The sequence below is a fragment of the Delphinus delphis genome, chromosome 13 (genome assembly GCF_949987515.2).
Source record: "Delphinus delphis chromosome 13, mDelDel1.2, whole genome shotgun sequence".
Classification (NCBI taxonomy): domain Eukaryota; kingdom Metazoa; phylum Chordata; class Mammalia; order Artiodactyla; family Delphinidae; genus Delphinus; species Delphinus delphis.
This window is the reverse complement of record NC_082695.1, coordinates 28,165,405-28,182,628: the sequence shown is the minus strand read 5'-3', so window position 1 is coordinate 28,182,628 and position 17,224 is coordinate 28,165,405. Positions and strand designations below refer to the sequence as shown.

Sequence of the window (17,224 nt, the reverse complement as noted above, 5' to 3'; positions counted from 1 at the left end):
GCTTTAAATTTTGTTTTAGCAAAAAAGGAGATATATGTGTAATGGCCAGTAGCTCCTGCTATGTATATATTAACACCCCGGAAAAAGTGAAACCCAAATAAATAGAATCATTCTGAAGGTTACTTGGTTACAGAATGTATGTAAAGAGGAATGACCCACTTCAAAACTTATGTTTTCTGATTGCTATCTGGAATAGGAAGACTCTTTCAGGGACTACTACCAGGGTGTGCATTTTGGTCATTATCATCACTGTAATATGAGTACTAATTTTCAAATATTTGTTCAGGTGCTATGACAAAGGAATCAGGGACTTCCCTGGTGGTCCAGTGGTTAAGACTCCCATGTTTCCACTGCAGGGGGGTACAGGTTCAATCCCTGGTCGGGGAATTAAGATCCTGTGTGCTATGCTGTGTGGTGAAAAAAAAAAAAGACAAAGCAATCAGAGAGGTAATATTTTTCATAATACAAAATATTGATGCTAAGCTTGAGACTTGAGAATTCTTTAAAATTAAAGTCAATGAAAGATTTGACAGCCAATATAGTGGAGTAGAAAGACCCTGAGCTCACCTCCTCTGACGAGCATGCCAAAATCACAACTATCTGCAGAACAACCATTGACGAAAAAGACTGGAACCTACCAGAAAAGGTCTTCTAAAACAACCCCAACAAGCCAGGAGAGGCATACACATGATATAATCAAAATTCCATACCCCTCCCTTGGGTGGGCAACACACACCTGGAAAATAATTATATTGCAGAGGTTCTCCTACAGCAATGAGAGTTCTGAGCCCCACGTCAGGCTCCCCAGTCTGGAGGTCCAGCACCAGCAAGATGAGCCCCCAGAGCATTTGGCTTTGAAGGCCAGCAGGGCTTAACTGGAGGAGACCCACAGGACTGGGGAAATAAGAGACTTCACTCTTAAAGGGTGCACACAAAACCTCATGCATACTGGGACCCAGGGTGAAAGCAGTAATTTGATAGGAGCCTGGGCCAGACCTACCTGCAAGTCTTGAGAGTCTCCTGGAAAGGTGGGGGGTGGCTGCAGCTCACCCTGGAGACAGACACTGGGGGCAGACATAGTGGGGAACTTTCAGCTGTGTGAACACTACTGAGGCTGGTGGCTGACATCTTGGATCATTAGTGCCAAGACCTGGCCCCACCAAACAGCCTGCAGGTGCCAGTGCTGGGACACCTACCAAAGGCCACTTCTCCAAGGTCAAGAAATGTAACCAACCTACCACATACATAAAAATACAAATAGCAACTTAGACAAAATGATGCGGCAGAAGATTATGTTCCAGACGAAGGAAAAAGATAAAACCCCAGAAGAAGAACTAAGTGAAGTGGAGATAGGTAATCTACCCGAGAAAGAGTTCAGAGTAGAGATGATCAAAAGAACTCTGGAGGGGAATGGATGCACAGAGCGAGAAGTGAGAAGTTTTTCACAAAGAATTAGAAAACAGAACAACCAGAGATGAAGAATACAGTAACTGAAATGAAAAATACACGAGAAGGAATCAATAGTAGACTAAATGATTCAGAAGAACGTATCAATGAGCTAGAAGACAGAGTAGCAGAAATCACTGCCACTGAACACAAAAAAGTAAAAATGAAAAGAAATGGGGACAATTTGAGACCTCTGGGACAATATCAAGTGCACTAGTAGGGGTCCCAGAAGGAGAAGAGAGGGAGAAAGGGCCTGAGAAAATACATGAAGAGATAATAGCTGAAAACCTCCCTAACCTGGGAAAGGAAAGAGTTACCCAAGATCAGGAAAGAGGAACACACCAAGACACACGGTAGTCAAAATGACAAAATTTATAAAAGATAGAATATGAAAAGCAGCAAATAACACACAAAGCAGCTCCCATAAGGCTATCAGCTGACTTTTCAGCAGAAACTCTGCAGGCCAGAAGGGACTGGCACAATATATTTAAAGTGATAACAGGGAAAAACCTACAACCAAGAATACTCTACCCAGCAAGGCTCTCATTCATATTTGATGGAGAAATCAAAAATTTTACAGACAAGCAAAAGCTAAAAGAATTCAGCACCGCCACACCAGTTTTACAACAAATGTTAAAGGAAGTTCTCTAGGTGAAAAATAAAAGGCCACAGCTAGAAACAAGTAAGTTGCAGAATGAAAAAGCTCACCAGTAAAGACAAACATACAGTAAAGGTAGGAAATCATCCACACACAAAGCTAGAAGGGAGGTTAAAAGACAAAAGTAGTAAAATTATCCATATCCACAATAAGCAGTTAAGGGATAACAAAAACAATTAGATGTAAAATATGATATCAAAAACAGTAATTGTGAGGGGAGGAGAGTACAAATGCAGGGTACTTAAAATGCATTGGAAATTAAGAGATCAGCAACTTAAGATAATCATGTACATATAAATACTGCCATACCAAAACCTCATGGTAACCACAAGCCAAAAATCTGTAATAGATAAACACACAGAAAAAGGAATCCAGACATAATACTAAAGATAGTCATCAAATCACAACAGAACAAAGGAAAGAAAGAGGGAAAAAAAAGACCTACAAAAACAAATCCAAAATAATTAATGGGACTTCCCTGGTGGTCCAGTGGTTAAGACTATGTGCTTCTACCTCAGGGGACATGGGTTCAATCCCTGGCCGAGGAACTAAGATCCCACATGCTGCACAAACAAAAACAAACAAACAAAAACAATGGCAGTAAGAACATATGTACTGATAACTACATTGAATGTAAATGGACTAAATCCTCCAACCAAGAGACACAGACTGGCTAAATGGATACAAAAACAAGACCCATATATATGCTACCTACAAGAGACTCACTTCAGATCTAGAAATTCATACAGACTGAAAATGAGGGGATGGAAAAAGGTGTTCCACGCAAATGGAAATCAAAAGAAAGCGAGAGTAACAATACTTACATCAGACAAAATAGGCTTTAAATTGAAGACTGTTACAAGAGACAAAGAGGGATGCTACGTAAGAAAATATAACAATTGTAAACATATAGGCAACCAAAATAGGAGCACCTCAATATATAAGGCAAATATTAACAGACATAAAAGGAGAAAGTGTCAGTAACACAATAGTAGTGGGGGACCATAATACCCCACTTACATCAACGGCCAACTCATCCAGACAGAAAATCAATAAGAAAACACAGGCCTTAAATAACACATTAGACCAACTTGACTTGATTGATATTGATAGAGCATTCCATCCAAAAGCAGCAGAATACACATTTTTTCCAACTGCACATGGAACATTCTCCAGGATAGATCACATGCTAGGTCACAAAACAAGCCTTGGTATATTTAAGATAATTGAAATCACACAAGCATCTTTTCCAACCACAACACTATGAGACTAGAAATGAACTACAAAAAAAAAAAACACAAAACCTGCAAGAAACCCAAACAGGTGGAAGCTAAACAACATGCCACTAAACAACCAGTGGCTCACTGAAGAAATCAAAGAGGAAGTTAAAAAATACCCAGAGACAAATGAAAATGAAAACACAGTGACCCAAAAACCTATAGGACACAGCAAAAGCAGTTCTAAGAAGGAAGGTTATAAAGATACAAGCTTACCTCAGGAAACAAGTAAAGTCTCAAACAGCCTAATTTTACACCTAAAGCAACTAGAGAAAGAAGAACAAACAAAACCCAAAGTTAGTAAAAGGAAAGAAATCATAAAGATCAGAGCAGAAATAAATGAAATAGAGACTAAAACAAAAAAACAACAGAAAAGATCAATGAAACCAAAAGCTGGTTCTTTGAAAAGATAAATAAAATTGATAAACCTTTAACCAGACTCATCAAGAAAAAGGGCCCAAATTAATAAAACCACAAATGAAAAAGAAGTTACAACCAATACCATAGAAATACAAAGGATCATAAGAGACTACTACAAGCAACTATATGCCAATAAAATGGACAACCTAGAAGAAATGGACAAATTCTTAGAAAGGTACAATCTCCCAAGACTGAACAAGGAAGAATTAGAATATGAACAGACCAATTACCAATACTAAAATTGAATAAGTAATTTAAAAACTCCCCCAAAAGTCCAGGACCAGATGGCTTCTTCACAGGTGAATTAGCGAAGAGTTAACACCCATCCTTCTGAAACTATTCAGAAAAATTGCAGAGGAAGGAACACTTCCAAACTCATTCTGTGAGGCCACAATCACCCTGATGCCAAAACCAGACAAAGATATCACACTCAAAAAAAGAAAATTACAGGCCATTATCACTGATGAACATAGATGTAAAACTCAACAAAATACTAGTGAACTGACTCCAACAATACATTAAAAGGATCATACACCATGGTCAAGTGGGATTTATCCCAGGGATGCAAGTATTTCTCAACGTCCATGAATCAACCAATGCAATATAACATATTAACAAACTGAAGAATAAAAAACATTTGATCATCTCAGTAGATGCAGAAAAAGCTTTTGATAAAATTCAACATCCACTTATAAACTCTTCAGAAAGTGGGCATAGAGAGAACAAACCTCAACATAATAAACACCATATATGACAAACTCATACACAACAGCTAATATCATACTTAACAGTGAAAAGCTAAAACCATTCCCTATAAGATAAGGAACAAGACAAGGATGACCACACTTGCCACTTTTATTCAACATAGTTTTGGAAGTCCTAGCCATGGCAATCAGAGAAGAAAATGAAATAAAAGGGATCCAAACTGGAAGGGAAGAGGTAAAACTGTCACTGTTTGCAGATGACATACTATACATAGAAAATCCTAAAGATGCCACCTGAAAACTAGAGCTCATCAATGAATGTGGTAAAGTTGCAGGGTACAAAATTAATACACAGAAATCTGTTGCATTTCTATAGATTAACAATGAACTATCAGAAAGAGAAATTAAGGAAACAATCCTATGTACCACTGCATCAAAAAGAATAAAATACTTAGGTATAAACCTACCTAAGGAGGCAAAAGACTGTACTCTGAAAACTATAGGACACTGATGAAAGAAATTGAAGACCACACAGATGGAAAGATTTGGTGTGTTCTTGGATTGGAAGACTCAATATTGTTAAAATGACTGTACTACCCAAAGTAATCTACAGATTCAGTGAAATCCCTATCAAATGACCAATGGCATTTTTCACAGGATTAGAACAAAAAAATTTTTTTTATTAGAACAAATTTTTTTTTTAATTTGTATGGAAACAGAAAAGACCCTGAATAGCCAGAACAATCTTGGGAAAGAATGGAGCTAGAGCAATCATGCTTCCTGACTTCAGACTATACTACAAAGCTACAGTCATCAAAACAGTATGGTACTGGCACAGAAACAGACACATAGATCAATGGAACAGGATAGATAGCCCAGAAATAAACCCATGAACTTATGGTCAATTAATCTATGACAAAGGAGGCAAGAATATACAATAGAGAAAAGACAGTCTTTTCAATAAGTGATGCTGGGAAAACTGGACAGTTACAGCTAAAAGAATGAAATTAGAACATTCTCTAACACCATATACAAAAATAAACTCAAAATGGATTAAAGACCTAAATGTAAGACTAGACACTATAAAACTACTAGAGGAAAACATAGGCAGAATGCTCTTTGACATAAATCACAGCAATATTTTTTTGGATCCGTTTCCTGGAGTAATGGAAACAAAAGCAGAAATAAATAAACTAATTAAACTTAAAAGCTTTTGCACAGCAAAGGAAACCATAAACAAAACGAACAGACAACCTATGGAATGGGAGAAAATTTTGCAAATGATGCAACTGACAAGGGATTGATTTCCAAAATATACAAATAGCTCATACAATTCAATAACAAAAAAACCCAAACAACCCAATAAAAAAATGGGCAGAACACAACTGCTGAGCCTGCGCTCTAGAGCCTGCGAGCCACAACTGCTGGGCCCGGGTGCCACAACTGCTGAAGCCTGCGTGCCTGGAGCCCATGCTCCGCAACAGGAGAGGCCACCACAGTGAGAAGCCCGCTCACTACAATGGAGAGTAGCCCCCACTCGCCGCAACCAGAGAAAGCCTGCGCACAGCAACAAAGACCAACAGAGCCAAAAGTAAATAAATAAATTTATTTTAAAAAAATGGGCAGAAGATCTAAATAGACATTTCTCCAAAGAAGACATACAGATGGCCAACAGGCACGTGAAAAGATGCTCAACATCACTAATTATTAGAGAAATGTAAATCAAAACTACAATGAGGTATCACCTCACACTGGTCAGAATGGCCATCATCAAAAAATCTACAAATAATAAATGCTGGAGAGGTTGTGGGAGAAAGGGAACCCTCTTACACTGTTTTGGCAGGAATGTAAATTGGTGCAGCCACTACAGAGAACAGCATGGAGGTTCCTTAAAAAACTAAAAACAGAGTTACCATATGATCCAACAATCCCATTCCTGGGCATATATCTGGAAAAGGTAAAAACTCTAATTCAAAGAGATACATGCACCCCAGTGTTCATAGCAGAACTATTTACAGTAGCCAAGACATGGAAGCAACCTAAATGTCCATCAATGGATGGATGAATAAAGAAGCTGTGGTACATACATACAGTGGAGTATTACTCAGCCATAAAAAAGAGTGAAATAATGCCATCTGCAACAACAAGGATGGACCTAAAGATTATCATACTAAGTGAAGTCAGAGAAAGACAAATATCATGCATCACTTATATGTGGAAAAAATGATACAAATGAACTTATATACAAACAGAAATAGACCCACAGACATAGAAAACAAACTTACAGTTACCAAAGGGGAATGGGGGTGAGGGATAAATTAGGATTTGGGGATTAACATATACACACTACTATATATAAAACAGATAACCAACTGTATAGCACAGAGAACTATACTCAGTATATTGTAATAAGCTATAAGGGAAAAGAATCTGAAAATGAATACGTGTGTGTGTGTATACACACACCCATGTATAACTGAATTACTTTGTTGTACACCTGAAACACTGTAAAGCAATTATACCTTAACTTTAAAAAATAATGAAGTCAATGACTTTATTTCCTCTTATCCTGAAAATTTGGCTTTGCCCCCATTCAGCAGTTAGTAGCCAGAGCACTCATCATCCCTGTTCCCCTCAGGATTGAGGAATATCAAAGAAAAGGGGGGACTGAAACCGGGCAGGACCCTGTGGGGCCTTCCTTGTGACAGATCCCACCCTCCTGTGTCCCCTGCCTCTTGTTTGTAGAAAAGTTTTAGCCTCCTAGGCCTTCCCCAATTTCCAAACAGATTTAATCAGAGAAGTGAGAAAATGCAGAAACAAAGTAAAACAGTTAAGCAAGTCAAAACAATAGTTTAGCCATAAAACAAAGTCAAGGACCTTTAGTTCTTCCTCAAGGGCAATAGAAAATATCCTGAGTCATATCCTGAGTTGTTTTGCAGATACTAAATCCCCCACCAGGTGGAGAAGTTAACTACACGCTGACCATCGGCACACAGACCCCCCAGAGCGGTCGGAACCAGAAGGTTGATGGTGTTGACTCCTGAAATACCACCCTGTTACCTCACCACCCACCAATCAAACAAACGTCCACAAGTTGATTAGGCACCCTGACCCTCTCCCTCACCTTGCTTTTAAAAATGCTTACCTGAAAGCCATCAGAGAGTTCGGGTCTTTTGATCATGAGCTGCCCATTCTCCTTGCCTGGCCCTATGTTGGGTGCCCTGCGCTAACTGCCGCACTTCCCTTCACAACCCAGTGTCAGTAGATTAGCTTTGCTGTGTCAGGCGAGTGAAATCACGTTTGGTTCAGTAGTTCTGTAACATGCTCAATTATTGGTAGCTATCATTAGCTACTAAAAATCAGCAAAATATTTTAAAAGTTATTCATAGTAACAGCACAAAATATCTAATCTCATAAAGCTTACCTTTTTGTGTGTGTGTGTGGGGTACGCGGGCCTCTCACTGTTGTGGCCTCTCCCGTTGCGAAGCATAGGCTCCGGACGCGCAGGCTCAGCGGCCACGGCTCACGGGCCCAGCCGCTCCGCGGCATGTGGGATCCTCCCGGACCGGGGCACGAACCCGTGTCCCCTACGTCGGCAGGCGGACTCTCAACCACTGCGCCACCAGGGAAGCCCATAAAGCTTACCTTTTATCTTCCCTTATTTTCTTTTCTTGGCCAAATTATTTTAATATGACAAATTTGAAATCATTTAATATATTTTATTTCAGCCCAGTTGGCACATAAATTTTAATCAAAGTATTATGATTACTACCATACTATGAGAGGGGCAAGTAGTAAAAAGGTAATGAGTACGAGCTCAGTGCTGATAAACATATGCTTTGCATTTATGTAGTGGCTTCGATTATGGGTCTTTAACATCTGCCCATCAATTTGTTAATGGAAAAAACCTGGGTCAGGAGGCTGGGCTGTACATGGTGGCTCCACCCAGGGGCTCTGGAAGTGGAAGAGTGCCTGGAGAGGAACTGTGATGAGTGGCATTTACAAGAGTGGGGTCGGAAACCCAGACTGGCAAGTAGGGTTTCTGCGAGCTGCAGGTAACCAACAGATGCATGAGCTGCTGACTCAAGCCTCCCTATTCTAATTGCCCACGTTAGGCCTGCAGTGATTTGTTGACTTAGGATTGTACTCCTGCCTTAAAGGAAAAACACAGGGCTGTACGTGGCCCTTACGTGTTAAAGAGCACAGACTACACACTGTGTCAGCTGTTTTGAAGACGTTGATGGTTCCATCTTTGTATTGCTGACTTTTTCTCATTTCCATATTGAACCTGCTCATTCATTGACTCCACAAACATTTTTGAGCGCCTGTTGTTGCATGCCAGATAGTTTTCCAAATCTAGGGACGTGGTGGTAAAGAAATCTGACAAATATCCGTGTCTTCATGGAAACAATGTAATAGATGCTGACTGCAGTGGAGAAAAAGAAGATGCAGGAGGAGTAGGAAGGGCAGGAAGCACTGCAGAGACATGGCAGTCGAGAAGCTATTAGAAGCAGCCCCTGGCCGGGGAGGAAGCCCCGTCTGTAGAGCTGTGAGACAGAACCAGAGAGTAAACAACTGCGTGAATGACACAAGGGCTCCATCCCAGCTATTGGACCTGTTCAGTGATGGAACTTGGCAGAGCATAAGCATCTGCCTGGCCCTCGACGTGTTTCATCAGGGCTGAGAACTGCGAGGGCCAAAGAGACAAGCTTCTTGGCTGGGGGTCCCATTACCACACACGGGAGGTGTGTAGACTGGGGACCCCTGTAGCTGTGGTAACTATTTCTTTGATCAAGCTGGACAGCAAGAGTTGTCTGTACTTTTGTTTCCACTTAACACAATTAAAAGTCTGTTACATGCAGTCATCCCTCCAGCTACTTGCTTCCCTTTACGTCTTGACAAGAGCACACGTCACACTGTAGGAACAGAGACCTGCCAAGACAGACCATGTCTTTCCATCGTGCAGGGCTGGGAGATGAACCACCAGTAACCGGATGGTGCCAACACAAAGTGGTGGGTGCAGAGGTGTGTGTTTGGGTTTTTTTGGTCTGTTGTTAATATGTCAACTCATCTTTCTGTTTTGTTTTGTTTTGTTTTTTAATTTTGGGAGATGGACTCAGGTTCTTTACGGCAAATAGTAAAACTGAACTTGCCTTTGCCTCCCCAAGTTTCAAATAAATGCAGCATATACTGTTTCTTGCATTCATGTAATATAATCAGGTTCGTCATCAATACAGAGAAATATTGTTTAATAACACTTGGCTTCAGTAAAAGTGCTGGCGTGGATGCACAGAGATCTCTCTGAGTTTCTCACTACAGTGGGTCATGCTCTCGGTTACTCACTGTTCAGTGTTTGTGCAGTACTGGTTCTTTGACCCCGTGTGTTGTGTCTTTCCTGGTTAAAAGTGACCTCAGAGACCACCTCATCCAACACCCTCACTTTAAAATTGAAGAAACAGAAATCCAGAAATGTTAAGGTGCTTTCCCAATGTCTGATAGCTGTTTTGCTGCCATGCTGGAGCAGTTTAGTTAGAACCATTTCAGATACTTGAGACCACGTACTGCTGGAAGGTTCTGCTTCACTAATTACAGACTAGTTTGTGTTTTTTTTCCAGTTATCATAAAGCTCTTTTTGCAAGTGAATACCATTGTGGAGCAGAGTCAGCTCCAGTTCCTACCATGAAGGAGGTGTGCCCACCACCGGCTGCACCAGGAGGAGGGCCTTAGGCCACCACAGGAGCCGCGCAGAAGTGGGGGTGTCCAGCCAATTACACCCACAGTGCTCAGTCCAAGCTCACAGTCTGTGAATCTGACTCCTTAAATGATCTTGAGATTGTGGTAGGATGACCCAAGTCATCTTCCCTTCCTTGGTGGACAGCTGAAATCTCAGGCTTCTTCTGTCTTTGGGGTGTTTAAGATCAAAGTTTTTTCCCTTTAAATGAGAAGTTATTCTGTTTTCTGTTTACACCTTAGGCTCCCTGCTGCAGGAGCTACACTGCTGAGGTTTACCTGTGCAGAATCTTGCTGTTCCTTCTCTTTCTCCCAAGTGATTTCCTGCAGCTTTTACACCATGTTTGCTTAGGAATTTGATATTCAGGTTAGCTCTCCAGAAATCCTCAATTTCTCTTTGGCATTTCCACTCTCCCAAACACTGTTGCTCCCGGAAAAGTTTGGGGTGTGACATTTTCTGCTGTGTTACCCTAGGGAAAGGAACTACTGGGGGAGGTAGGCCAGGGACCAACAGATGATTCCTGCAGTTACATGGGAACATCAAAGCAAAGAATTATACAGAAGGGCAAACTTCTAGTGAGGCTGCCCCTTCTTTCTAGCCACTCCTGAGGGAAGGAAGTTCTGCCTTTTCTTAAATTCATAGACAGTCACGTTCGTTGGAGCTGCTCTGAGAGCACTCACTCCTAGTACAGGAGCCAGCGTCTGGCCCCCTGGGTGAGTGGAACATCCAGGTGATCCCTCAGCTTTTAAGCCCCAGGGACATAAGTGAAATTTAATTAATGCCCCAGTTTTCAAGAGCCCACTTTTAGAGAACTGTGTCCTGTCAGTTCTGAAGCCCTTTTACTTCCACTACTTCGATGGTAAGGAAGTGGCTCAGATTTTGCCACCAGCATCACAATTCAACAGCAGAAACAGAGCTGTAGAATGTTCCACACAGTAAAATCTATTCTAAATAGATAAATATATACATCATACACATTTTAATGGAACGAGCCAGAACAGCATTGTGAATTCAGTCTGCCAGGTAACTGCACCTGAACATTTAATTAGTGCAAGCAGAATTTTATATTAAGTAGGTTCTTAGCTCTTAAATTATTTTGGATGAGCAAAGGGAGATGTTTCTAGACGTGGGCCTTAGGCTGACATGCAGGAAGAAGGCGCATTCTGATGAATGTATGTGTATGTATGTGTGTAACTGGAGTCTTGAAACACATCATATGCACAATCAAGCCCTTACCTAGAAGAGTTCTCCTTATGAAATTCTAGACTCTGATGATTTGCAACTATACAACTTCTCAACAGGAGCTGAGAAGGAAAAAGAAAGTTGCAGTTAAATAAGGGTTACCCAGAGCTTCCCTTCCTGGTACCCGACCTCTCTGTGTCTCTGGAATTCAGGAGGCACAAGGCAAGGGCTGTGACCCGGATTCAGAAAGTCAGTGAACATTAGAATTATGAGCTGACATCTTGTTACACACATGTCACAGAGAAACTTTAGCGGAAGAAGAGCCTAAAATATATCTGGCAAATAAGTAATGAATTAATATCACACTCAATATCATGTAATGTTTGGTACGTAAAGGGCTAATGATGCTCTATATTTAGTTAACATAAAGACAAAAGAACTTTCCTAAATTCATTCTGGGTTTAATCTTCCTCATTTTTTCTCGACCCTTTAAGAGCTACAGCAAGAAATTTTCTTCATTGGACATTTTAAGAATATATACCTTGAGGAATTCGATTTAGGAAAAAAAATAAAAGGTTTATCTTTCTATACATAATTTGTCGCCATAGATGTGACTTCTTATATAATAATTGTTATATATACTATTTATAGATTTTAGTTTCCTACCCTGCTGAGCTGAAAAAGGAGGCAGGCTGCTCGGTGACACAGCAGAGTTACGGTGACTGCTCATATTCATTTATTTTTCCAGTGTGGTCCTTGTAGATTGTATTTCTCAAGCTGATCATAAACTGCTGATGTCATATAAATATATCTTGTCTTCCCAACCTATGTGGTTTCCAACAGCTAGTTACCAAAAGACATCATCATTTTACAACAGGAACTCCACAAAGAAGGTATGATGTAAAGTCATTTATTTTCCCCTCGATAAATTTTAAAAGACTTTAATGGAAAACGTTTAGTACTGTCATGTCACACTGAATGCCAGCAGTACCTTGACTTTTACACACAGGAAGCCAGGTCAACGTGTACACATTTCCCCACGGCCCTTCAGCAGTTTTGCATGTACAAAATTGTCTGCTATTTTGCTTTAGCAAACAGCAACATAATTTAAAACTTTCATGTCTCCTATGTGACACCTAAAATCAGTCCAACATTTATTAATACAGTTAGAAAAATAAAAGCCTTAAAAAATTCATGGTATGAGCTCACGGTGCTAATCACATGACATGAGTTTATGAGTTCATGGGATCTCATCAAATGTAAGATCATTTTAAAAACTCCTACATAACAACTTTCTGGTTTAATTTGAAAGGCCTAAGACTTGAAATCTAGTAAGACTGTTAAGTCGATGTACAAATCAATTACTTGATTTAACTTTTACTTGCCTTGGGAGAGTTAATTCTCATTGTCCACTGAATGAACGCCTTTCAAATATTAATTACTATATTACAGTATTTACAAGCTTTCTTATCTATCCTAAACTGACAGAAAGTTCAGCTGTGAGAAGGGTGAGCTCATGAGGCAGGGGATGCAAGGGAGGGTGTGAGCCTGGAGGGAGAGGGTGAAAGTGAAGCCCCCCACTGGGATACATCAGGCTCCAGGAGACCAGCCAGCCAATGATGCTGTTGTTGTCAGACCAGAAGTAAGTGCCAACAACCAGGACAAAGAGGAGGCCTGGGAAGGTGTGTTATCCCAGTAGGAAGGGAGGGAGGAAGCTAGGCCTCAGGTCAAAGGAGGCTGAGGACTGAAACCACGCCCCACAGGCTGGCAGTGAATGACCCTCTGGAAGTTACCCGATTTGGTTGAGGTGCTGGGGATACATGCCATGGATGAGGGAGGGGGTAAATGCAAGAATTTGTTTTGGCACCAGATAGTGATGCTGATTTGATTTCTACAATATTAGCTGTGCCATGTGCCCTTTTCTACTGTACTTTCTACAAACTGTCCCACGGAGACCTACCACCCACTTGACCTCTTCAATACACTTGGCAAAGCCTGTTAGTGCTGTGGACAGTGCTGTGGACGCTCTGCTAAGAGGTGCCCACAATGCCCAGACAACCTGCACAGTGTCACAAACCTGGAGAAGTGAAGTCAAAGACTAGATGTGCTAGATTTTATGTGCCTTGTGAATGTGGACAGGATTCTCATTTAGGGGGTTTAGTTTCTTGTGTTTTAATAACACCTGTAAAAAACTAGTTATTTTATTTTTATTTTATTTTTTTTTGCGGTACGCGGGCCTCTCACTGTTGTGGCCTCTCCCGTTGCGGAGCACAGGCTCCAGACGCGCAGGCTCCGCGGCCATGGCTCATGGGCCCAGCTGCTCCGCGGCATGTGGGATCTTCCCGGACCGGGGCACGAACCTGTGTCCCCTACATTGGCAGGCGGACTCTCAACCACTGTGCCACCAGGGAAGCCCAAGTCATTATTTTAAAAAGTACACTCTCCTAGGTCTGGTCTGTGCATGGCTACAAACACCACCCCATCTCCCTTGCACCCTTCCTGGTGGTTGGTTGTTTGTTTAGAAGCTGCTCACACCAAAATTTTTTTTTTTTTTTTTTTTTTTTTTTTTTTTTGCGGTACGCGGGCCTCTCACTGCCATGGCCTCTCCCGCTGCGGAGCACAGGCTCTGGACGCGCAGGCTCAGCGGCCATGGCTCACGGGCCCAGCCGCTCCGTGGCATGTGGGATCTTCCCGGACCGGGGCATGAACCCGTGTCCCCTGCATCGGCAGGCGGACTCAACCACTGCACCACCAGGGAAGCCCGCACCAAAATTTTATAAATGAGATTCACTCAATATAATGTTTAAAGCTCTTACGTGAGAGTCTTTAAAACTTTAAACGTTTCCATAATCAGTAAGGGTTCTCTGGTGGCCCACTTTTACATGCAAATACAGACAAACTGTTAACATGCATTACTTCAGTCAATTGGTAAAGTTTATTTTGTAAGTGTAAGTAATTTTAAGCCATTTACTAATTTATAAATTTCAGTCACGTAAAACCACTACCAGGGCAGTTCTGAGGTATTACTGTTAATTCGCTATAGAAATATTCCTGTATTGTGAGGTGGTGTGAAGTGTGACTGCCCTGCCTTTTGGTGAGCGGTGCTGACTACAGGTGTGTTCTAGAGAGTGCTGTGCATGTGCATTAACCGAGCTTCCAAACATGACTGGCAACTTGACTGGCTGGTCTGCCAAGTGAACCAAAATCATAAAGATGGCCACGGAATGGGCCACACAAGTCGAGAAATGACAGTGTATAGTGCCGCCTCAACCTGGCTTCATCAAAACCCGTCCTACTCAAGTCACTTACAAGGAGAATGTGTGCAAAAAGCATCCACAAAGCCTATCAGCAGGTTAATTTTAAATGAACTAGACCATGTTTTTGTTTCTAAAATTCATTTATAAAAATAAATTTCAGTTTGAGACCTCAGATACCAAATTGTGGCTTAATTTAGTCGTGATGGCGAGACTAAAGTTATGAAAACCGCGGTTGGAAATGTGAGCGCTCCAGCTCGTTCCCTGCGGCGTGGCCGACGCACTCACAGCCCTTCTCCTATTGGCCAAAATACTCAACTTTTGGACAAACTTCTAGCCTGCCCTTGTCCCCAAATGCCACAAAACTTTAAATCTTAGACCTCCAATATAAAACCACTAGTAACCATAATACATTCAAGATAAGGAAAGCCCTGCACCTGCCTCAAGAGACACCGCCCCACTGCCCGGGCACAGACACAGCGTGGGTGACATGGGCGCCCACTTGAGCGTACAGCTTATTCAGATGCTTTGTACTGGAGCGCAGAGTAAAGTCCCTCCCGAGTCTTTATCTCAGAGCAACAATAATTTAAAACCAGTTTGAGAGCATGAGCAAATCCTTGTAGGTTCTGTGCTGTGAGATGGTAACAGCCTGGCCCAGCCTCCAGGGATCTGTGTGCATCAGGCAGGAACACTGTCGGGTGGAAATGCCAATATGACTTACTTCTTAGACTGTGCTGACTTTGACGCCTGTGTTAGACCGATTTCTCACACCAGAAGCTTTCTGCCTCAGTCAGAAAAGTATTTGAGGGACAGTAAAGAACTGAACTAAGGAAAAAGTTTCTGGCCTCCAAATCACCACACACACAGAAGCAAGTTTCAAACTACTGTCCTCTCTCAGTGCAGACAAGGGACTGGCTGATATGAACACAGTGTTCAGTCTGTGGAACAGTGTGATGCAGCAAAACCCTGATCTCATGCAAACCCGAACCAGTTAACTGCGGCGAGAAGACAGCCCCGCTCAGTGTTCTCTCACGAATGCGACTCTGCACACAAATGCACGGGGCTCAGACCTCACTGATGGTCCTCTCTGAAGGGCAGTACTCCGAAGGGCCTGCCGAGGACACGTAGAAAGACTGCGTTTTCCTTTTCAATCTGGCTCTTTTGTTGGCCAGCACCAGGCTATGCCGGCTTGAGTTGATGATTTCTGAAATGAACTTTTTGCAGTCTACACACACCTCCATGGTGCTCCAGTCCTCCATCAACTCTTTGGGAAATTGGAGTTCTTCATCTGATTTGTCCACAGACTTGGATTTTGAGGACAATCTGGAAAAAAACAAAACATTTACGACATCCATTATTGTTACTTATAGTTCTACTGCAATACTAAGAAAATATGTGCAAAAAAAGTAAATCTGTTGGCAAAACATGATGGAATGGGTGGGTGATTTAGTCACGTCAGTGTTGTCCAAAGAAGAAGTTATAATTGGCGACAACTTTCCAAATATTTTTGGGGACTTCTCTGGTGGCACAGTGGTTAAGAATCCACCTGCCAATGCAGGGGACACGGGTTCGATTCCTGGTACGGGAAGATCCCACATGCCGCGGAGCAACTAAGCCCGTGCGCCACAACTACTGAAGCCCATGTGCCATGACAACTGACCCGTGTGCTGCAACTACTGAAGCCTGCGTGCCTAGAGCCTGTGCTCCGCAACGAGAAGCCACCGCAATGAGAAGCCTGTGCACTGCAATGAAGAGTAGCTCCTGTTCACAACTAGAGAAAGCCCACACGCAGCAATGAAGATCCAATGCAGCCAAAAATTTTAAAAAGACATGTCAAATTATTAAAAAAAAAAGAAACAAAATTTTTTAAAGAAAGAAACCAGGAAACCTTTTACTAAGAAATAATAATACGGGACTTCCCTGGTGGCACAGTGGTAAAGAATCCACCTGCCAATGCAGGGGACACGGATTCGAGCCCTGGTCCGGGAAGATCCCACATGCCACGGAGAAACTAAGCCCGTGTACCACAACTACTGAGCCTGTGCTCTAGAGCCTGTGAGCCACAACTACTGAGACCATGTGCCACAACTACTGAAGCCTGTGCACCTAGAGCCCGTGCTCCGCAACAAGAGAACCCACTGCAGTGAGAAGCCCGCGCACCGCAACGAAGAGTAGCCCCCACTCGCTGCAACTAGAGGAAGCCCACACGCAGCAACGAAGACCCAACGCAGCCAAAAATAAAAATAAATAAATAACGTTATATTAAAAAAAATACTACTACTAAAAGCTCTTAGTATCCCTTCTAGAATTTTTGGAAAACAGGATATTCAGAGTATTCACCTGACTACTATACGTAGATAGATCATGAACTTTAACAACCGAAATGAAATGAAGTACATGTTGCTAATCTCTCTGATGATTCAGAGAAAACTTCAAGTTCTTTCTCCAGTGACCCTGTGTCATGGTTAATGAACATTAGTTAACTGTAGATGGTAGGTGAGACTATAAGAAATTGAAGTAAATTTATCTTAATCCTACGACAAATCCTGAAA

At 41.8% G+C, this 17,224-nt stretch overlaps 2 protein-coding genes across 10 annotated transcripts in view; one reads left to right on the top strand and one right to left on the bottom strand.

The window, feature by feature from the left end:
- Nucleotides 1-17,224, top strand: part of PRELID3A (PRELI domain containing 3A) — a 138,653-nt gene that overhangs the window by 35,730 nt on the left and 85,699 nt on the right. Inside the window, exon 6 of one of the 4 annotated variants that reach the window (XM_060028625.1) lies at nucleotides 10,479-12,042. The exons of 1 other annotated variant lie outside the window; for it this stretch is intronic. In XM_060028625.1, coding sequence (XP_059884608.1) covers nucleotides 10,479-10,595 — 117 coding nt within the window. In that variant the 3' untranslated portion in view covers nucleotides 10,596-12,042. 2 more of the 4 variants (XM_060028634.1, XM_060028632.1) reach the window with 2 other exon arrangements.
- SPIRE1 (spire type actin nucleation factor 1) overlaps nucleotides 12,319-17,224 on the bottom strand; it is a 206,937-nt gene continuing 202,031 nt past the window's right edge. For all 6 annotated transcript variants that reach the window (XM_060028619.1, XM_060028622.1, XM_060028620.1 and 3 more), the window contains one exon: nucleotides 12,319-15,995. In XM_060028619.1, coding sequence (XP_059884602.1) covers nucleotides 15,737-15,995 — 259 coding nt within the window. In that variant the 3' untranslated portion in view covers nucleotides 12,319-15,736. The remainder of the gene's footprint in view (nucleotides 15,996-17,224) is intronic.